Consider the following 23,709-nt stretch of genomic DNA (forward strand, 5'->3'; position numbering starts at 1 on the left):
GAGATGGTGGAAACTCTGAGATCAAATTAAAACTGTGTGAGTTACTTTGTTTTCATGTTGCTGCAGTACTACCTGAACTCAGTGGCTGTTTACATCTGTTTGCTTCTCTCCTGCTCTCTGTGCTCACATATACTGCAATTCAATACAGTCGGATTCCCAATAAAGCTGTTCATATTTGTCTAATTATTTTTAAACATGAAATGGTGACTGAGAAACTACTTATTGTGTTGCTAGAGCGTGGTCAGAAAAACTCACCAAACACACAAGTTAAAAGCAATGGATGTGCTCTGAATTTGCAGATATTTTCTTGTTAAATGATCAGTCAGAGAGAAAGTTAGAAGCGATACCCAATTCAGCAACTGTGCAGTCAGCTGTTTTTACCCATGCAGAGAGAGTTTCCGTCCTGGAGGGGGCGGGGATAGCAGCAGCTCCATGCTTTTCATTGTGAAACAACCCGGTCAGAACTGGGTGGTTATTAAGGGGTTATCATGTTGCAATGAACTATTTTTGCAATATGTTGAGCTGAAATAATGAAAGACACACCGTGGGGACATGTGAGAGTTGAGTTAGTTTGCTGAAAAGGGGCACAATGTGGAACCTTTAATGGATCTATAGTAGCGCTTATTCTCTCTCCCACACAGCCGTCCAATCAACTTTCTTTTATTCATACACTCCACACGTTTGTCATTTCTATTGCCCAAGAATGTCATGAGTCAAATGTGTTTGTGTGCGTGTTCAGTGTTGATAAGCATGCCCGGCCCTGTCCTAGCCTGACTGCAGATGTGTCGCAAATACACACAGACACACACATTTTTTTTTTTTTTTATTTCTATCTTTGTGAGGACACTTGCTGACATCAGCCTTTACCATAAACCTAATAATAGCTCGAACCCTTAAACCTCAAGCAGCCCCTTTTGAAGATGTGTCAGAAAACGCGAGCCGGCCAAAACATCCTCGCTTTTCCAAAGTGTCCTCACTCTCAAGGCCGAAAACCTCAACCCGGTCCTCACAGAGATCGCTACACGAGTCCAGATACACACACACACACTTAATCTCGGACTAGTCTTTCCTGTCAGTTCTCTGTCCATGTAATACACCATGCTATTTTGGGCAGAGGTTAATTTCTGTAATCAACTGAATGCCAAACATATGAGTCACCTGCTCGTGTTGTAATTATTATTTTCTTTGTCCTGTATAGCAGTGTGGTATGTACCAGCATGAGCGTGATAGAAATAAAAGTTTGCACATATATATATTGTGTGAGTGAAGCATTACATAGCAGTGTGTGAACAGAGTAGACTGTTTTTACATGTGTGTGCCTGTATTTAAAAGACTCTGTAGTATTATGTACTACAGGTGGATTCGCTCACAGTCAGGTCTTATTTGCCGTTTAATGACACCCAAACGTCCCGCCCAGCTGTACTTGCGGGCGTATCAGCAGAACAGCCAGTGCGGCTTGAAACGCCCGCTAAATATTTCAACATTACGTAGAGATTGATAAAGGCGGCTTGCATAAGCACAAAAATCGTGAGAAAACACAATAAAAATTTCAGTGTTCTATCAGTTTGGAATTTTTTTGAGCGATATTCTTGTAAATTCATAGGATTCAGTACAGACACAGATAAAAAAATGTGGGTAGAGACAGAGAGTGGGGGATAACATTCATCATGGTCTGTGACCGGGGTCAGACTATTGCGGTTATGTGGTAAGGAGTAGTTCAGACCATCAGACCGACATGCGTGGGTTTGTTTTTTAAACTTTTGCAATGCTGTTATCTCAGAAAAATGCTGGAAATTTTGTAGTCTGCCTTGTCATGGCTGTCCCCTTTCTACCTGCTGGTCATCAAATGTTGGATTATCATAATTATTCACCTCCCAGCACGGTTACTAATTGACCAACTCATACAGAACATATGGCTGGCAGAATCGCGGAGCTCAGGTGTTTTATGTGGGTGGATGGGTGGGTCAAGGCTTTTTCATGGATATCTGTGAACTTTGATTTTTTTTTGGTTTGCACTCAGCACATTAATATCCCCCATTACCTTGCGAGGCATTCTTTATTCTGAGTGTAATATTTTCTAAAATTCCACATTTGCAACAGCTGAATGTGTCAGTGTTACAGCATCGTCTCCTCTGCCCGGTGTATTTGTGTGTGTGGGTGTGCGCTAACTACAGTTTGCTGGAGTGGTGCTGTTGTTAAACGGCTGTTCTGAATAATAGATACGGTGTGCGGCCTCGAGCCTGTTAAAAAATCCATGAGCTTCCTTTGCACTGGTTTATATAGCTGAAGTGCTCATAATAGAGAGAGAGAGAAAGAGAGTTTATGGCCTGAGCAGGGAGCAGTCAGGATGAGATTTAGACAATCGCAAACCCGATAAGACAAACAGAGACACTTTCAGATGAATTGCTTGGTGCACATGTTTGACTGGCACATTATAAGGAAAGTTGTGGGGTTGAGATGTAATTTTTAGTGTAGAACATGTTCTTGTACAACAAGAAGATCTTTTATTGTTTAGTTTTTTACAGTTTACGGTATGTATTTGGTAAATTCTTTCAATTATATCCAAATTTATTATTTGTTTAACCCTCTTACTATGTGGATAAAATACTACATATATTGTGCTATTGAGTGATTCAATTTAAAAAACAAGCATCACAGAGCAGCTGATGCAGACACCTGATTAAAATATCATTAGTTTCGTGGGTGTGTGATTATAAACCAAAGCATTAGACAAATTAAAATGTCGACCTGCTGATTGCTTCGCATATAGAAAACACCTTATGTACATGTAAGCCCAGTTAAATGATTTGATTTTCACCCAAGGGGGACTTTTAAAAACACTTAACACACCTAATTGGATGGAAACCTGTTTTCATGTTGAGGCTTTTCTCCGCTTGTCTCGTTAACTGTCTCGAAACTTGCATCATAATTCAGGAAAATTGGACACACAATTTCAGTATTTCCTGGGTTTCGCCCTCCACGCCCTGCTGGATGCCTTGCGCTTTGCTCAATGCCGCGTCAAACCATCATGGTGCGGCCCAAGCCATGTAAAACAATAGGTTTCAAAGGGCATCAGTGCCATTGTTGTCTGACTAAAAAGGCTAGTAAAATAATTTATATGGCAAACCAGTCGGTGGATGTTGAGATATTTTATGATAAGTTACATTTTTGACCTCCTGTGGGCACCAGAGGAACAAATAAATCACCAAAAGTATTTTTGATTCATAGGGGCACCAAATTTCATGCCAGCAAGTCCAGCAAAATTCAGCAGATCAAGAGACATTCATCCTCTGGGTACCATGAACGTGAACCAAATTTTTATCTTCGTCTACCTCATAGCTGTAGTGATTTCTCAGTGTTGCCTATGTAGATCTACCAACAGAACAACACTCTGGAGCGTACACAAGTTGTGTGTTCTGCAGTATATGAGCCTAAAAAAAACTGCTCACGTCCGTGCATGATCTTCGTTACAGGTTTGTTCGTGAGCAGCGGCACGTTTCAGCCTTCGATTGTTTGCAGTTCATGTGTTTATACTTTTGCAAGCCAATCAGAGCCAAGTGAAACTGGTTATAACAACAAAGACACATTTTTATTTTGTGTCCATGTTAAGTATAGCGTGTCGGTCAAATTGACCCGTAAACATAAGTGTTATACAAATTCCGCAACACATTTGTGTATCTGCAGTGATAACAACATCAGGGAAGACAGGGGAGGCTGACTTGTATTAGTTTTTGCTGATAAAAGGCAGTTTATGGTGATTTTTTTTTTCTAGAAGGGAGTTTCTCTTTACCTGCCCACATTAGTCAATCATTGTCTCTGTTTCCCAGCATGCCCTTTGGTCAGAAAAAGTGACTACAGAAGCAGAGTAAGGCCTATGTCCAGTTAAGGAGAACTGAGAGATGCACACCACACTTAAATTACTGCTTACAACATGTCGGTTCGTTTAGTCCTTGTCAGCTGAGGCTGCTTTTAGCTGAGAACTAAGCATCTCCTCCTCCCTGTGATGGATTTCTCACTGAATAGGTGTTGATAAAAATGTAGTGAGACTGTAGTTTCCAAACTTCATTATTTCACCGGAATATGCCACCACCGAGCGGCAACAGCACTTAAGCGACACATCTTTTTAAAATGACATGCACTGGCCTTTAAAAACCTATACCAGTTAAGTCTCACTATAAACAGCGAGCCAAGCGCTGTTCCTTGGTGGTCTGTGGAAAGAGAGAGTTGTGTGACATTAGAGGGAAGAAGAGAAGAGGGAGAACGAGGAGGAGGAGGAGAAGAAGAAGAAGGAGCATATTTTCTGGTCATGACCTCTTTCCCAAGGATTTCCCACAGTCTAGCTTAGGGCAGCGAGGGAGGTGTGTGTCTGTGTGTGTGTGTGTGTGTGTGTGTGTGTGTGTGTGTGTGTGTGATTGATGATTGCATTGTGAATTCATGGCACACAAAGATGATTCACTCCATGCAACAAGATGTATGACTCAGTTGACACTATGCAATTCAAGTACATTTGCACTTGAAACATGTCATATGAAGATAAAGCCTTATAAGGATGTTAACGGCACGTCAACGTTGCTGCATGTGTTTCAGGTTAGGCTCCTCCACTAGCGCGTCAGAGCAAATACGTGGCAAATTGTGTGCACATGCACGAAACAAAATAACGTGCCGGTCGTCATCGGCATTCTCTTTGCAGCGGGACCAAGGTTGGTCATTTCGTTCCTCAAGGACTGTCCTCTGCCGCCGAGCAGCAGCCTCCCCGAGAGCAACTCAGAGGCTCTGTGAAGTGAGACACTAAAATGCCTTTTAACAGCTGTGTGTGTGTCTGCGTGTTTATCAGAGTGACGCAGTGGCAGTTGGAGTGCGTCACTGTTCCTGTCAACCAACTGTACTACATGCCACAGACACACACACACACACACACACACACACACACACACACACACATCCTTGTAGGACCTACTGACGGAAGAGCCATTGATAAACATGATGAATGATGATGTCAGTAAAGTACCCCCTGCAGTGAAAATCCAGTTACCTTGATAACAAGCCCATGTGGCATTTTTTATATGTTAGGTGGTGTATGATGACCAAATTAAGAAGCTGATGCCATAGCTGAGTATCTCTACCTTTACACTGCAGTGCATCAATGTGAAAAACATGGATTCAGACTTCTGGTGTTACATATATAACAAACAGAAGGCACCAATCCTCCCATCTTGCAAGGTGGAGTTTTCTGCAATCTTCTTTTTCAGTTTCTGGCTCAAACATGCATGGCTGAATTACTACAGTATGACAATTTGCCTTTGTATAGCCTTGAGTAGTTTTACCCCCCGTTTAAGCTGAGTCATAGGTGAGCTGGTGTGCTCGAGCTGCAGCCAATTAGACGAAGCGGTGACTTGATCTGTGAATTCTAAAGGAAGCAACAGTGTAGAGTTATATCAAAGCCATTTTAAGTTTTTTTTTTTCATGGAAAAATGTGTTACTCTGATGCACAGATGAGTTTTTTTTAGGCGTTACATCAATGACCGGAGACGAACTTTAACCATTTTGCCTTTGTTAGATTAATTTGATGTTAATAGAAGGCAACAGGAAGTAGGGATGTGACAATGATTTTGGTATTATTTGGATTTTTTTGCATTTCAATTCCAGTTCTTCTTATCAGACTATTATTTTTGGGATCTGGTGCTAATTCATGCCCCGCCATTTGAACACAAAACTAAATTGAGATGCGTATAAAGCTTATTTAGGCGTCCATAAATCATCATACTGTGTTCTTTCTCATTGTCCTGACTTGACTCTCACACTTTTAAAACTCGTTCCAGTTCGAACCGTCTCTGGATACATGTGACATGTGATGAAGGTCTCGCGTTTGACCCGAACCCAAGAAGTCACGTTTGCTCATCCGCCGCGCTCCCCACAGATGCTTTATTAAATCCCTGCTGGGTGATTTAAAAATGAGATAAAGGAGGTGGACAGAGTGAGAGAGAGAGAGAGAAAGGGAGGAAGAGGAGATTGAGGAACTCCCTGGACTGAAATGATGGCACAAAAGCAGGGAAGGGAGGAGGGGAGGGATGGATGCTTGGGAGGGAGGAATGGGAGGGTATTTTGAAGGAGGATCGTGTGAGAGCCTCATCCCTCGGTCCCATCAGCGTGTCCAAATATGGAGGCTTCTGCTATTGTCGAGGCCCGTTCTCAAGACCCGCCACCGACCAGGGAGAAAACTGGAGGGTAGGGAAAAGGGAAGGGAAAAAAAAAAAAAGAGGAGTGAGCGGTGGGAGAAAGTTTTTAAGTGAAAGGCAGATGGCTGAAAGATGAGAGAACAAGACAGCGGAGACAAGACAGACCCAGCTATAAAGAGAGAGGTAGTGAGAGGTACTGCGAGATGTAAGGTTTGGCAAGACAAAAGAAAAGAAGTTTGGAGGTGAAGGTTAGAGCAACAGTTGAGCAAAGTTGGACAGTTGGAAGGCCAAGTCTGTGAAAAAGGGAAAAACAAGTCGAAGTCTATTTTTAGCGCCGGAGTTGTTTATTTTCTGACTGTTCCGAGCAGCGAGATGAAAGTGAAGAATGAGAGAACAAAGTTAGATGGAGCTCAAATACAGAGGAGGACGTTAAAGCACCGCCAGACTTAAATAGTCCTTTTCTGCTTCAATTTGACTTCAGTGCTTTAATGATGAGTAAACGCTGAGGTGTCCCTGTCTTTTTTTTTTTTCTTTTTTTCCCCCCCCCATATTTACTCTTCATGTTCAGTTTTTTAGTGTGTGGGACCGGAGAGGAGGCGGCGACCTTTTGGGTCACTGGGGATGGTTTTGATCATGTGGTTGGAAGCTGCCGTGAGGTTAAAGGTCGTTTGTCCGGAAGTGCAGAGTTCGGACTGGGATGGCCCTTTGGGGATTGTCTGAAATGTCAGCTATAGCTTGGAACATTCACCAAGACGCTCTACCAGCAGAAAATACGCTGGGACTTTTTTTTTTTATATTTCTTAATTCAGTGTCTTGCAGGAGTTTGTGTCTGTTAGTGAGTAGAGCAGGTTAGGGAGGGTAAAAGTGAGCGTATTGAGGAATGCAAAGCTGTCCAATCATTCACATGTATTTATGAGTGAGTTATTATGTAACAGCCGATGTGCAATGTGGGGCATTTTTCAGTAATAGTTAATACTTTTTTTTGCTGTATTTCTCAAACACAAACTGAATGCCTTTTCGACCAATTAAAATACAAATCATTTGATATTAAAAAGTTTCTTTCAGCATCAGAGAAATGTGTTTGTGAGCATTAGAGAGTCGGGAGGATAATTTTCTGATGCGTATGTGTTGCCGTGGCCTTCAAATGTACATGTGGAATGTGACAACTCGGCTACACTTCCTCTCCATTCATCTTTGTGTTCACTGATTGATTGATTTATTGATTCCTGTGTATAAACTCTGTAATTTATTTTTTTTGGTCTAATGAAAGCCGCGCGTCTGTGTTGGGGGAAGTCGGGGGTGCTTTCTAGCATTTGAGGATACCAGCGGCAAAGCTGATCTCGCTGCAGTGTTCTGCCTCGGATGAGTCATGCACACAGAAAATGGCAGGTTTGTGTTTGGATATATGTCTCAGACAGGCAGATGCTGCATATTTCCTGAAATAGGGGCCCTGTTGGGACGTATGCTATATGAACTACACACAAACACAACATTTATGTTAAAAAAACAACATCTTGTGAGGGTTTGCGGTGCAATAAACTACACAGATATTTCAGTTTTTATATTTTTTTGCACACTTTAAAAGATTGTAAACTTTTCAGATGAATCAGTGAAGACATAATAACATTGGAAACAGCTTGTTGTTCTTTTGATTACTGCACCTGATGCTTCATTTTGCTGAAAAAAACATTTACAAATTAAAGGAAAACCCGAGTCTCACAACAACTAATGCAGATGCTTTCACAGAAGACATAAGGACTCACAGAATTGTTTAGTCAGTATGAAAATTCTATTTGAAAATTTTATATAGATGTTTATGCAGTTAGACACCCGGGAGACTTTGAATTAGTTACACAGAGCTCAGTTGCACACATTAAATGAGAGTAGAGGGAAATTAGAGCCTGCATTCTCTCTTTAATTGCTTATCCCTGATGTAGGGGTCAGAGGTGGCGCTTGAGAAAATTAGCTGTCAGCTTCGGTTTACATTTGTTTGCGGTAAACATAGTAAGCGAATGTGTTTGTTTGGTTAAGCACATCGAGTCCAAATTAGTGTCTGCTCGATGCAGAGCTCTTGGCCTTTAGTCTCAGTGAATTCACAGTTTGCTGTGTATTTGTTCTCACCAGTGGTACTTTGTAGTGAGGCTTTGTGTGGTTTTGTTGCACGTGTATATATGCAACTAGTATCTGCTGCAGCTTTGCATGTAAGACTTCACTCATCTTTTTCAGTCTGTTCGTGCCAAACTTGCCAGGCCACACAGCTCCCATCCTCCAGGTTCAATGCAACTTTTGTTTCTGCCTTGATTTTAGCAGGCTTTGTTAGAAATTAGCAATTTTGTTAATGTTATTAAACTTCATTCATTGTTATAAAGAAACTAAAAAAATGGACAAATTTTGACAAGGTGAGGTAGCACCGGTGTATGAGAGAGAAATTGAATAAAAACCTACTGTGATGTACTGTGACCTTCTAAAAAATTATATGTGTGTTATATGTTTCTACAGTTGCCAACTGGAGTCTCTGTAATAGTAGACATGAACCTCACACAGTGGTCGCATGTCAAAGATTTAAACTTGGGTTGAATGTGGGTTAAGTTGAGGCCATCTAACACAGAGTTATAATGCTGAGTGCTCATGTGAACATGCCTGTGTGTTGTGAGTGTGCTGTTTTTGTTGTTTTTTGAAAAAAAATGTACCTTAGAGGGCTTCACAAGTTTTACAACATGTGCCTGACTTGGGAAAAAATACCCCACATGCTTCACTTCACCGCCTCCAGTTTGATTTTATCCACCATAAAGTTGTAACATCTCTTCCCCTATCTGGCTCAAAGCCATTTGGGAAAAAAAGTATGTGTTCCAGTGAAAATAAGTTGTGCTGTAGCTCTTGTAACATACATCAAACGTTGCTTAATATGAATCTTGTTCTGACATGGAACAAAACTGCTTCTTTTTTCCATTGAAGGGTTTCTGGGGGTGTGTTGTGTGTGCTGTACAGATTGCATTTTCTGTTGCAGCAATGCATGTAAAGAGAGTAAAACATCTCTTATGAAAATCAGTGGAAATTGAAAAAAATGATCCCCTCTGAACTCCAACACCTTCTGATGCATTTAGAAGGATTCTTTTTTTCCTTTTCTTTTTTTTTCTTTAAAAAAAAAATCAGAGTCAGAAAGTGTTTTGTGTACAATTTACAAAATATAATAAACTTTGTGTAAAAAATTCTATATTTATTTGTATTTTTTAACTGAAGCTGCTTCCTCCAAGAACAGCTGTTAATACACTCCTTTTGGTTTCTGATGGAACATCAAATTGTCCTTTACATTCACTCATTGCACATGTGAGGAGTACATTATTACCAGTGTCCATTCAGTGAGGTAGAAATGTTCATTGTTTTGACCTCCCTCTTCATGAAAAACAAGAGCTGTTGATTTCCAGTTTATCTAGATGTTTGTAAATGAATCATCATTTTTTAGATTATTTGTAGCATTATATCTATTTTATGCTTACCTTGTGTCTAGCCATGGTTGTGCTGTTTCCACAGAGGTGCAAGACTTTATATTGCTTCATTAAAAATGAGCCCACAGTGAGTAAAAATGTGCTGCGTGGGGTTCAGAGGATTAAATAGTGAGCATGACTAACAAGAACAAACTTCAAGATGATGCAGCCATTTACATGTTGAGCTCCTGCCGTAACATGACATGTAGTTTAGGTCGGTCAGGTTTGTCAGTCTGCCATCGTGTATATGGTTAAATGTGTGTACATATGGTGTTTTGGTGTCGTTGTGTGCGGTGTAGTAGTACTAGTAGCTGTCCCCGGCTGAACCCTATCTACTCCAGCCAGCTGGCCTGAATAAATCAATAAAGCCCACTGAGCTGCATTGAGACTTTAGAGTGCTGGTGTCAGTTTCTTTCCCAGAGTGCTGCCTCTACAGAGCCCGGTGAAGATCAATACACACAAAAAACACACACACACACTCACACAAACGGATTAGCTTGGTTATGCTGTAGAACTTGGACAAACACACACGAGATACTGTACGTGAGGTAATGCGCTGTAGCCAGAGGGTAGTAGATGCCTTTGCACTCGTACACACCTGAACTTGCCGCGCTTACTTTCTGACCGTCGGAAAACTGCAACTTTCCACCGTCTGTTATGTCAAGCTCTCCTCACAATTCAAGGTGTGTTTTAGAGTTTAGAGCAGGTTGTTGATAAAGTTGGAAAGCTGAAATGGAAGTAGACGAGGAATGCGGGTTATGTGAGGCATGCTAAACTCAGTGGCCTTCAAAGTGCTCTGGGACTCTTCCTCCTTCCCCCCCTCTTACCATTTCTGTGCCGTTTGCCACTGTCTGTTTTTACTATCTTGTCTGTGTCTCTAACTTGTCAGCATTTTGCCTGTTATGGAGAAGGCATGCTGGAGGAAGAGGGCAGGTCACAAAAAACACTCTCAAGCCAATATCCATGTACATTTCTCGCTACACTATTCTAGTTCCTATTATTTGAGATTTTGAGATTCTTCAGCCGCCGATCTCAGTCAACTGCAAACCAGAAATAAAACTATTTATCATGTATACAAAGACTGAATAGAAGAAGCTTCGTCAGGGTGTCGGTAAGGCACATACTGGCTCACTGTCACATTGTCGTGGCTTACTGGGACACCAGAATAGAACAGAGACATTATTAGTGTTATTAACGCCTGCACCCTTCCTACTACGACGAGCCAAAATGCCTGCGTTCAAAAATGCCTGTGGATTGTTAAAATAAGCTCTTTTAGCTCACATTGCTTCTTGCTTACTTCTCATGAGATCAAATTTACTGTCGGGTTTCTCTACCAGCTGTTTGCAGTTTTTTTGAGTCAGCATCTACAGAAGATGAGACGAGCTGTATCTCGAGGAACTTCTTTGCTTTTCATCCATGAAAACTGAAAGTATGATATGAAAGTTTTGGGCCAACAGCCTCCAGAACACCTTTTATGATGAATCTCCTGAAAGATGTGGTGACTCCGATTCATTCACATAATTTGTGTGCGACTGAAAATCACGGCAAAAATACACAGAAAGAGAAAGTCAAGGCACAAAATAGGCCATTCACAGCCATGTATTCATCTTATTGCAGAAGCTCCTTGTTCACATCCACTGCCTGGGAGCGAATCGGTGGCACAGGAACAGCAGCAAACCTTTTCTTGACACTTTGCATGTTTGTGTGTGACTCTTAACCCCAAGTTAGGACTGTTGTTGGCCTAAAGGCTGAGAAGTCTTTGCTGTTCCAGGGCCTAAAACTAAATGCACAGTGGCTCCAGAGTTCCAAGATGAGTTCATAACTAATCTTATTTATGCAGCCAAGGAAGCAGCAAAAACAACAAAAGTTGTAGTGAAACCAACCAAACCATAGAAATGACTTTAGTTTTGATGTTTTTAAAGCAGGTTGTTATTTTATGTCATTAGATCTTAAAAGTTTCAAAAGTTCCCTTTCGACTGTGGTTGTGAACAGCCGGTTAGAAAAGCTGCACGGCGTTGCTTGAAATGAAAACCTTGGAGGTTGTAGCGGTTGTACCACTACAGCTGTCTGTTTGGTATCCAGTGTTACAGTAAAGTAGTTACTCATTATCACATTGGATTAGTGTTTCACCGACTCACTGCAAGTGCGAAAACTGGAGCGAGAAGAAGAAAAAAGGAGTAACTCACCGCGGAAGAGGAGGAGGAGGACTGAATGAGATAGATGTGTGTGTGTGTGTGTTTGATTCACAAAAAATGTTGCAAATATTTTGTAGTACACAAACCAACTTATGAACACACCCACTCAGCATCAGACTGACGCACATAAAGGTCGGACGCTCATCAGTCACACTTAAACAGGCGGACACATAAATGCATATCTTTGCTTTTTTCTTTCTTTCTGCTAAATAAAAAATACATGTCAGTTGACTTGACGTGCAGTCAGGTCATGGGGCTGTTTCACTAAATGGATCCTCCCTCGTCTTGAGAACATTTCATACTTTTCTCTTCAACTGTCCCATATGGAGAACAATTAATAGCACATTATGGTGTGTGTCGGCGATGTAACTCTTTGCTGTAGCGTAGCTGTTAATCAGTTCTTCTCATCATACGTTGAGCAAGCAGGTTTATTTATATAGCAACTTATCATACACAGAGATTATTAAACAATTTACAGCCAACTAAACAGCTAAATTACAACCGACAAAACCAGCACAAAAAGACAAAGTATAAGAAAAATCCAAACATGTCAAGATAAAGCACACAATAAAATAGAAAAAAATGAATTCAAATTAAGTAAATTAAAGTGCAGACAAGTTTAATGAAAGTAGTCAGTTCAAAAGGAACACAGAGAGTTTAAAGGTTAGATGTCACTGTGAGGCTTTTTGAAGGATTGTTCCAAAGAGTTTTGCTTAGTTTCAGATTCTTTTCAACATCAGTGCATTAAGTTTTTTTCCAGGCCACTGACTTCATTCACTCTAGATCTTTTCTAGACCAAATAGACGAACATCTCCAGAGTAGGTTGTTTGTATGCACACTGTAATTCATAAAATAGAACTACATTGAAGTTGCTTTTTAATAAAGGCCAGTTGTGACTGCAAATAACTAAGTAAAGCTTAAATATACTGTTATCTCTACTTGTTTTAAAGTGATATTTAAGGTAAAACATGACCAAAATCTTTGAAAAAATCTGACTCAGCTGAGTTCAGCATGCATCAATACAGTCTACTTTTCAGGAATCTCACATACCTGAAAGCTCACTGATGCAGAAACACACTGCAGTAGGACTAATACAAAAACACACAAGTTAAAAACTGGCCTAAAGTTATTCTTTATGAATAAACTGTGCACATCATAAACGCAAATGTACCTTAGCTAGAGGCAGGGAGCCCACAAATCTCTTCATCGGCCTGCACTTGCTCCTCCAGTCATCTCCGTGCTAACGAGGTTAGCATCGTTAGCTGTTTGAACAATGAGGCCAGTTAGCCAGGTTACTGTGTGTTTGGACAGGCTGATAGCAGCTGGCTATGGGCCACCGCTCTAATCCACTGTTTGTGTATTTCCTTGTTGGCTCTACACCCAGTGTGAATAGGCCAGAGCCCTGGGCTGATGTGCAAACATAGTTGGTGAAACACCCAGTATTGCATTACTTCCTGCTTGTGTGTGTGCGCATCAACAAAGCACGGTGATGATGGGTAGATGAGGGCATGTGTGCACCCAGACATTACATCCACAGGTGGAATAAATTCACGTAATGCCACCAAAGGCTAATGGTCAGCGTCCAGTTTCATTTTCATTTTGTATTAAAGCTCACACATCTGGCACTTTAATCAGTATTAACGGCATGTTTTGTAAAAATGAAGAAAAACTACACATTCACCTGTACTTTAAGTGTTAACTCAGTTTAGTGACAAATCAGCTGCAGACTCAACTGTCTGAATAAAACACTGCCAAACCAGATAAGAGCAGCAATGTAGTGGTTTACATTTAACATGTCCATCAGTGATGCTGCAGTTTATACAGACTTTGTTTTATCTGTTTTGTACACCTGCGACTGATAAAATTCTGTCAGAGATCTGCAGATGGCACACCATGCATACAGAACGGCCAAAAACGCTGCCTGCAGCTGCTCTGTTCGCCGCAGCCTGTTCAGCATTAACAGTGACATGACGCACAAGCAGTTCAGGGGAGAAATCGAGCTTTCTTTTGAGCTTCAGGAGGCATCTGATGCTGGTCATTACAAGTAATATGATAATGTTTTGTATAAACAAATTGCTCATTGCTTTGTGGTGGTTCATCCAGCCTCGTATGTTTTTGTTGTCTGATGCATTTTTATGAATGTCTCACCATTAATTATCACCATTGTGGTGTCTGTAGATGACAACAAACAAACACTGTATTCTCTGTTTTATCCTGCTGTTGTTTTTTTCCCCTGTCAAGTCAAACCCATCATGATTACAAAGTTCTTAACAGAGGAACTTGTTTGTTTTTTGCTTTCTCTTAGGACTGAAGACCTACCTGATCTCAGGGAGGAAGCTGGATCACGACGTGCAGTGTGGCTGTTCTCAGGTGGGACTTCCTGGTGGGGATTTCGTCGGGGTCAGCCAGTTCTCCTGCCCTCAGCCTCGCACACCGGACCTCATCCCTGGAGGGGCGCAGGCTGCTGAGCCCCTGCTGTCACATCAACCACCAGACAGGAGTGGGGTAAGAGCAGGGCTATAAAAAAACTCGATGAACATTGCTGCATTACTTCACACTATTGACATACATCTGTGGAACTCAACCTAGCATTCATACTCCTTGTGTCGTGTAATAAATGACTCACTAAATTACTACATTTTGCTCTCTAGTCCCTGCAAGCTGAAGTCAATAGTTCATAAAACCTGTTATCCAGCTGTTCTGGTGTTTTTTTCAAGTTCGATTTTCTGTGAGTTTTTTGCAATGCTCTCACTCCATTTATTTTGGCTCCATATGTGTTGATATTAATTTCTCTTTCTTAATTATAAGGAAGGTAATGAGAACCAGTATTTGTCTACAGCTTGTCCTTTGACTTAACTAAACCGTCAGCACACAAGTATTTGGCTCAATCGATTCTATCTGATGTGATGTTTGTGATATGATTTCATTTGTCAACTTCCCTCCCACTGCTCTCCTGTTCTCCCTGCAGCCTCCCTGCGTCTTCCAAAGTGTGGTCTTGTCTCCGGTGGCAGAGCAGAGTGATGATGTGGCCGTGCTGAACGGCTGCCAAGACGAGCACAAGACCAGCAGTGCCAAGGTACAGTGCACATGCATGGACGATGACAGCACCGGCACACTTCTCGAGCGCCGCTTTAAGCATTTGTCACTTAAGCTACTTAAAGAGTCGCGGCCTTTGTCTCTCTGTGTCTGGGTGTTCTTCTTCACCTCCTTATCTCCTCCTCCTCCAGTTCATCCCGGGTCACAGCCCCAGAGCAGCCAACGGCCTCCTGAGTCCACCGCTGGAGGACCCAGTCCGGGCCAGCCAGAGTTCACTGTGTGACATGCTCCAGGATAAAGAGAAGAAGACCAGCACCAGCACGGGAACTGGCACCAGTCTAGGCATGGCCGGAGGCCCGGGGGCGACAGGTACGGGCATGGATCACTCCGCCCTGATCCAGCTGCGTGCCAAGAATTTCAGACAGAAGAGCGACGCCCACTTTGTGGATGTTATCAGGGAGGACAGGTGAGCAAAGAGGTGAAAGGTGGAATTTATGAGCTGATAATGTCGCTCAAGGGTGGCTGATCGAGCATGACTGGGTGGCAGCGTGATCAGTGACACAAGGATCCATTAGGTTTATGTTTTTGGAATTTCTGCATAATCCATTTTATGAGTAAACTTTTGTACTCAGGGTGTGTCTATCCATTAAGTAATTTTTCTAAACTACACATTGTGTCCATGATTGCAGGGCTGGAGCACATCCACGCACTAGTACATGACAGGAATTATACATACCATTAGTCAATATGTGTTTAATGAGAAGCATAAACAGTCAGGAACACGGAGACAAATATGCAAACTCCACCCAGAAAACCTTCTGGATGCTCTTAAAAATATCATTTTTTACACTCATTCTCAGACTATATAATTTAGAAAAGGTTGCTGGACTCATAGTTTTTCTCTGGCCTTGACTTTGTTGCTTTTAAAAAAAAAAAATATTTATCCTTGTGTTAAATACTTAATTAACAAAATAAAAGCCATTTTCACTCAAATTTTTTTTTTTAAAACTCATTGTGTCTTGTCTCTGTCTGCTCCCCAGTCTGATGAAGGACTATTTTTTCAAGCCACCCATTAACAAGATCAGCCTTAACTTCCTAGAGAGACCATTGGAGAAGGCCTATCGTAGCAGCTACAAGGAGGAGGTACACAAACACTTTCTATCTTCTGTATTGATATACTGATAATAGCTCTGTGTTGACTTGTTTCATTAACCTACCTGTGACTTTGATTGCAATCTTTGCCTTTTACTTTATCCTAATCTGAAGATAGTTCCTGGTGAAAGATAAGACTGGTGAAATGTAACTTTTTGTTTCTATTTCTTCATTTCTTTTTTCTTTTTTTAACTTCTTTTTGTCCCTGTATGGATATGTGTGGCACAATGGATGGGAAAAACGATCTGAAACTAAATCGTAAAAAATGTACCAGAGAGGGGGATGACAAACAGTAGTGTTGTAATGCATCTCTTTAATTTTGGACAGTGTTTATATCTCTTTGTGTACTCCCCTGGTTTCTGAAATTTGGTGCCACACACATTCAGGACCTGTTCCAGTTGGCCTGCATTGACCTCAGAGTCTTGTAGACCCCTGCTGTTAAACCAGTGTTACTACAGAGCTAAAAAGAAAAAAGAAAAAACACTAAACCTTCATTTCAAGCAAAATCATTGCAACAAGTTTGTATGTGGTTCTAACTTTTGTTCCCTAAGCTGTGAATATTTATGTATTAATAAAACATTCATACAACATTTATCATACAAACAGCACAGGCTGCAGTTTGTTTGCTTTTTTACTGTACATTGAGACAAGCAAAACAAATCTGGTCACCGTTGAGGTTGAGTCCATTTCCTGAAATAATCCTTTATATTTTCACAAACGATCACACAAAATAACACTGGTAAGGAGCTTACAGTGAACGGATTTTAACTGCGATTTCCTCCTCCTCCCATTATTGTCACACTATGTCAGTGGTTCTTATCCTTCTTGGGAACGCAAACCTCATTTTGAGGATGAAAATGTTGATTTAGTTTTTCGCAAACAAAGATGAAATGCTTCATTTTAAGATCACGTTTGATACACTCAGACATCAGAGTCGTAGCTTGTTGTAAAAGCACCGATGAAGACAATGAAGACAGACATGAAAGAATACTCTCTGGATACACACTACTGCATGCATGCCGTTCACAAAAGTGTGTTTTTATAATAGTCAGCATTTCACAGATAAACTCTCCTTATAATGAAATAACTGAGGAGCTTTTATTCCCTTTAGAGAAACATGATGGTTAAACATTTACGTCTTTGTGGTGGACGGTGCAGGTGTGTTTTTTGGGGGAGGGAATGAGCCTTTACTTCCTCTCAGTTTCACATTACTCTGCCCCTGCAGGTAAGGAACCAGGTTCAGTTAAAGACATTTGCGAGCTCCACCTTCAGCTCCTTCCTGGATGTTCTCCTCAGCTGCTTTGTCTTCCTGGCGCTGACACTGGCCTGCTTCCTTCCACCTCTGGTGAGCCCGGCCACCGTGGGCTCTCCGGCTCCCGCTGCGCTGGCTCTGGCTCCCCTGGCTGGTCTGCTGGAGCTGGCCTCCCTGGTGCTCTCCATACGGTGAGGGGGTTTAGGCAGATGGACTGTGTGTGTGTGTGTGTAGGTGTGATTTTGTGTGCATTTGTTTTATATTAAAAAAAAGTTTTAACCAAAATCCCACTTCTATCACACAACATATGCATTGTCTTAAAATTTGATAATTTTGTTAAACAAATAATAAGAATTTATCTTATTTGTGATAGAAAAGCCTCTGAAATACTAGTTATGCTGTTGCATTCATTTCTGTGCCATCTAGGCAGTCAGTTTGAATAAAATATATCTCATGGGCTTCTGTGGCACAAGATTTAAAACCACACATAGACCAACTACAACTCTCCACTGAAACCAGCACACATTATTTTATGTTTTTCTTGGCTTTCACTCCACTACGGATTAATTTCCCCGGTCAGATCCCATTGGCTCGTGCCCATTTTTTTGTACCGGCTCAGAAACTGGCACAATGACTAACTGGTACCAGGTATATATCCAAACCTTGAAAAAAAAAAAAAAAAGAAAGACATCCTTCTCCTTGGATTTTCCTGTTACCCAAAGTGCTAAACACGTGTTTTATTTAATTTGCGCTGTGTTTTATGAGTGTGCGCTGAGAGTATTTAAAGATGAATTAATTTTCACTTATTGCCTTGCATAAATGGGCAATAAATCTTCATCTTCTCGCTGGGACTTGGACAGCATTGTTGGTTTAGTAATGTGTCTTAATTAAGGAGTAATGAGACTCTGCTGCAGTTTTTTTTCCACCTCTGACTGAGTAGAAAGAGGAAGGAGGAGGAAGAGAAAATAAGAGTTTTTATTCAGATTCTCATTCAGCCAAGTTAAATAAGGATTTTCTGATAATGCTTCTGGGGCACATTCCTAGTTTTTTTTTTTACCCTAAGGCTTTGTCCTGTCCTCTCCTGCAGCATGGCCTTCTATTTGGAGGAGGTGATGAACTGCACTCGCTTGCTGCTCCTGGTGGTCTCCGGCTGGGTCTCTCGTCACGTGATCGGAGCCGTGTTGGTCTCTCTTCCTGCCATCTCCGTCTTGTCCCACCTCACTTGCAGCGTCCACCTGCCCCTCCAGGTAAACGTGTGTAGAGTAGATTGAGATTTGGAGCTCACATTTAACACACTATTAAAATCCAGATCAAAACATTTGCTGATTCACCACCTCAAAGTATTTAACAAATATGGGAACTCTACCTTAAGGTGGCGAAAACTAGATTTAGTAAGTGCAACCCAATTATGCCTGCTGCACTACAGATCAAGATTTAACTGCTTCTCATTACTATTTAGGAAACTAGTTGCTGGCTATTTAATAGTTGATTTGCAGGTGAAGCAGGTCCCACCTTTAATTGCAATTTAAAACTTAAACTCTCTGTCTTCTCTTTCTAAATATGTCTTTATTCTTACACATTTTCTAGATCTTTGACTGGAAAGGAGAATATTATGCCACAATTTTCAAATTATTTTCACCACACAGTGTTGGCAGGGCTGCAAAACTGATTAAATACCATTCACAATCACGATTATGGCAAATTAAACGAACACGAGCAACTGCAACTTTTATGTTTAAAGTCATAATGAATGAGCTGTTTAGATAAGATCACTCAGTTTCAACTTGTGCTGTCTCATTTCTATGTAATTTTTTCATCGGAGACAAGAGGCTTCTCTGTGCAGAACTGTCCAGCTAGCTTCCCCGACAGTCTGCGAGTGATGCGTTTAGTGAACATCAGTGAGCTCGTCTCTCAGTGAGCAGATGTTTAGAAAATGAGGTGTTTTGGGTACATTTTTATTCAGATTTTGCCTCTATAAAATGATTAGATTATTTTAAGTCTTATTGTAATTGATTAATTGTAAATTTGCAGGACGGTTGCCCAATGTGGAGGTGAAAGCGGTACTCTGTTTGTTTAAACGTGAACGTGCAGTCAAGATATTTTATCCCTGAAATCAATGAATACCCGTCCAACAATCTCAGCATTGATCAAATGACCATGACTAGCAGTTTGGCCACAATCGAGGATCCGCCAACGTAGTTCATGAGGCCATACTGGTGCTTGTTGGTGACAATAGAAGGATGTGTTTCACAGAAATCGTACAGCTCCTGGAATTACAGGGTTGATCGACAAGTTATGAGACTGCGCCTATAAAAATGAAAAACCATACGTGATATAAAAGTACTGAACTCTTACTACTGCAGCTGATTTACTGCTCCTGCTCTCAGTCAAAGTACTGCCCCTCTGCTGTTACAAAGACCACTGCTAATTTTGTTAGTGGTAGCACTTCTGATTTTTAAGCTGTAATGGTTTGCCCTCACTGATGTCTTTAGGCCAATGTAAGCAGAGACAAGTTTGACATCTTGCCCATTGTGGTCTAAAGCCAGAGATTCATTAGCTGGCATTAGCCCTGATAGGAACTGTGGCGGGAAAAGAGCTAAGAGGCTTCAGGAGACTTCGCCTGTGGACCTTGGCACTAGAAATGTTGACATTTCTCCTTCTCCGAGTCCTGCATGTGAGAAGATTGAGAACTACCACACTTTTTTTTTTTTTTGCGCTGTTCTGAGTCAAGGCCACATCCAGCTCTGTCTAAGTTTGACTCTGGCCTTCTAGCTTTGAGCCAACGGCTGCTTGCAAGATGTGCGGTGTTTTGATATCTCGCTTTTCAACGCCCGATTTCTCGATCCAATCCTCTCCCACCCTGCTCTGTCTCTTCCCTCGGCTCCCTCCGTCTCTTCGGGGCTTTGCAGATCAAAGCGGTAGTCTCAGGGAGAGTTGTTAATTAGACATGCAATTTTCTGGACTTTAATGCCTTTGAAGATATTAAGACCCAATAACAGTGCTAGAGGGGGGCGATGGCAGGGAGAGAGGGAGGACATGTGTAGGGATGAGAGGAAAAAAAGATGTTATCCTGTCAGTGTAATCATTAACAACCTGCGAATGTTCCCAAATTACCACTGCCGCCTGCATGTGTTTACACAAATAGAGCACCGCGTCTTTCTGAGAGACCACATCAGCATGTTTTAGACCAAATTCTCTTTTTTTTTGACCTTGAAAAACCTTTCCTTATGTCTGATTTATGTTGCAGTTGGTAAGAAACCATAAAAAGACAAAACAAAGAAAAAACAAGACAAAACTTGTCTTTTAATGTTAGCATTTTGTTAATTCAGTGTTTGCTAAACCATACATTCGCCATCAACAGTATTTAGCTCGAGATATGACCATGATGTCCCCTGAGGATGTGAAAAAGTTCCCTTATTTCACTCCACATGGAAAAGTCACACTTAAAAACGTCTTGATGTTGAACCCACTGTATAATTTACACTTCTCTAAAAGTATTGCAGCTGGTGAATCTCAAATCTGAATATTCAAAGTTGAAATGCCACACAATTCATACTCCTTTAAAACTGCTGTTACATGCACCCTTTCATACTTGAATGTACAATCCTGCTTTCACGATTTGTTCTTTGCAATTCCCAATAAATACTCATACAGACCTCATAACAAATTCACATTAAGGTGAACCCAAAAATTGCAAGTACCGTTGAAAAATGGAATAATGAACCAGAACTAGTCCCGAAATTAGAACCTAACTTAAATAAAACTTGAATGGACAGTTAAGGTCCAAAACCTAATCAAAAACTACATTTGGATGTATGTAACTTGACTGTAACATAGAAAGGATGTTTTAATACTGTGATGTTAGAATGTGAAGGAGCAGGGAAGAAGAAATGCACAGAAAAATGTTTCTTGTGTTATAAAAAGGGATGTTATCTGATCTGACAAGTAGCGCTCAGATCAAACCACCTTTAAGCTTTTAAACGTTATTCAGTGAGCCTACAGATTACATGTTTGCTGACTGCTGCTAGTTGTAGTTACGTGCACTGGCACAAAAGAAATAATTTGTTCACTAATTCTATAAGCTAACACAACCAGCAATTGTTTTAGACAGAACATGCTGGTGTTCCACCTGAAGTTTATTAATATGACTTAACTGCGATGGTCAACAGTTCATTTATTGAGGCTTATCAAGTGTCTTTTTTTAAAGCAGATATCACAGTTGGACACACAAAGAAAATTTTGATTTAGTGTTTTTTTTTTTTTTTTTTAATTAACCCACACTGATTAAAGCTGAAACCTTGTTCATTGTTGTGCCTGTAGCTTTGTTAAGTCACTTCAATGACTATGTTTTTCTCCTGCAGGTGACCATGTTCCTGTGCTGTGCCACCATCCTGGCCATCATCCAGTACTGCAACTTCTGTCAGCTGAGTTTTTGGATGCGCTCGGTCCTGGCCACCGCTACAGGAGTCGCCCTGCTGCTGTTGCTGTACAGTCCCTTGCACAGGTACAGGTGGACACTTACCTGCACAAAATGCTCAAGGGTTTAGAAAATCAATGTAGGCCCGAATAGTGATTTCTAAACAGCTCATATGTAAAAGGCAGGAATTGCAAACTCAATGTGAAAAGACAAATTTGCATTTGGCATGTATTGTAGATTTTATACATCTGTTTTATTGTGTACAATGCTGTTTTTGACAGCCTGTGTTTGGGCTCCAAAGACTAATAAAACTAATTCTGTCAGGTTTTTTTTTTCTTCTTCCATGAATTCATTGTTCTGAAGCATGAATTAACCTTCTGAACTCCAACCAGTTTCTGGGCATTTTTTTGCTTCTGTCACATTTCTACTCACTGAACTCATTTGTCACTTCAATATAAAATCCTGCACTTCTATGGAAACAGCAAAACTATTGCTAGAAGTATGGAAAACTAGAAAATGTCTTCTGTGCGGTCAAAAAAAAGTTATAATGCCGTAAATTTTTATTTTAAAAAAAAGAAAAAAAAAGAAATAGTTTCTTTGATTGTTTTTCAAAACTATCCTGGCTTCTCAGTTCTGATGAGGAGTGCAGTATTTTTTTGCGTTTTACAGAATTTAGTTTGAGCAAATTCTTTTTATTTGTATTATTTTTTTTGCTGCCAGTTATTGAAACGAGACATTTCGATTTTTAAAAATTTCTTTTAAATTTTTTGATGAAATACCATGATTTATGGCTTAGATTTGGGAAATGCTCTCGACAAAACTGAAAGTTACCCAAGATGAGTTCAAGGACCTCCTGAAAGTTGACTTTCCAGTTTCATGCTCTGATCAATGTTGTAATTTTGGCAATATATTTTAATATAGCGTGTGTCTCAAACCCACTGGTGGGCTTTGGGGTTCAGACGGTTAAGTGATTTAGCAACTTAGCTCAATAATGCATCCGTATACTTCTTCCTAAGGATATAGAAAGGACAATCTGATCTCTATATTTACATCCTGTGTGGTCGTGTGTGCACATTGTGCGTCTGTGTGCATGTATGCGACTGTTCCTTCCCCCCTGACTGACACCACTCTTTCTCTCTTTCAGCTCCAGTAATAACAGCCTTCCAGTTCATGGGTGAGTGTCTCCGTGGTAACAGAGGGGGTTTGATCGATGAGTGACATTTCAAGGGTCAACAGGAGCAACAGCTCTCCTTTATATTTTTCATAACTGCAGCCCTCTCTGGCTTTTACTCATTCTCACGCTTTCCTGCTCGTTGCACTTCCATCCGTCTCTCTCTCCTCCTGCCTCTCTGCCTGTGAGTGTGCAGCAGTATAGTAATGACTGCTAAATGCCACTAGTGGTGGAAATGACTCATACAGCCCATGCTGGCCTGAGTTTTGCATTACAGCCACAACTGAGCCTGAATCAAGTACACAAGTGAAGACAAGGGGACTGTTTATTCCTTTTCTTCTTTCTTTGATAGTCTCTTTTCATGGCATTCAGGATTCAACTCCTGTCATTAGATACAGTCAGTTGTTTAACCTTCCCAAATGCCTCTTTATTCTAATTGTAACAAGTGAACAAAAAAAGCAAGAAAAACCAGAGGCTGCCAGATTCTCCATATTTTTTCCATTTTGTGATGGATCAGTGAGGCTGCAGCCTTAGCGACTAGAACACAGTTAACACACCAACAGCATGTGTCCCACATTAGTAGGATAAAGCTTGTTAAAATTCTAGAAGATGTTTCATCGAACAGTGTCATCAAAGTGTCAGTCAAGCAGCACTGAGCAAGTCTGAGGAGGCGTCATACGGGATAAATACTGACTCAGACACTCTTACATTATGTTTTCTTTGTATTCTTGTGCTTATTAGCAATGATTAGTTCAACTCCTACCACCCTGGAGGTCTCTGTACTGGGAGTGGACTGTGTCTGGTGCCATTTTTTGAGGGATGGAA

At 40.9% G+C, this 23,709-nt stretch overlaps 1 protein-coding gene across 2 annotated transcripts in view; it reads left to right on the forward strand.

Moving 5' to 3' along the window:
• The window catches only part of LOC103372008 (adenylate cyclase type 9-like), a 36,093-nt gene extending 12,909 nt beyond the window's left edge, over positions 1–23,184 (forward strand). The window contains exons 2-9 of one of the 2 annotated variants that reach the window (XM_008301514.1): positions 14,162–14,361; positions 14,825–14,932; positions 15,084–15,358; positions 15,933–16,035; positions 17,270–17,487; positions 18,384–18,543; positions 21,658–21,800; positions 22,858–23,184. In XM_008301514.1, coding sequence (XP_008299736.1) covers positions 14,162–14,361; positions 14,825–14,932; positions 15,084–15,358; positions 15,933–16,035; positions 17,270–17,487; positions 18,384–18,543; positions 21,658–21,800; positions 22,858–22,891 — 1,241 coding nt within the window. In that variant the 3' untranslated portion in view covers positions 22,892–23,184. Of the gene's footprint in view, positions 1–14,161; positions 14,362–14,824; positions 14,933–15,083; positions 15,359–15,932; positions 16,036–17,269; positions 17,488–18,383; positions 18,544–21,657; positions 21,961–22,857 lie in introns of those variants that run through there. The other variant, XM_008301513.1, reaches the window with a different exon arrangement.
• Positions 23,185–23,709: the final 525 nt, after the last annotated feature.

Source organism: Stegastes partitus, unplaced genomic scaffold (genome assembly GCF_000690725.1).
Source record: "Stegastes partitus isolate 25-593 unplaced genomic scaffold, Stegastes_partitus-1.0.2 Scaffold1680, whole genome shotgun sequence".
Taxonomy (NCBI): domain Eukaryota; kingdom Metazoa; phylum Chordata; class Actinopteri; family Pomacentridae; genus Stegastes; species Stegastes partitus.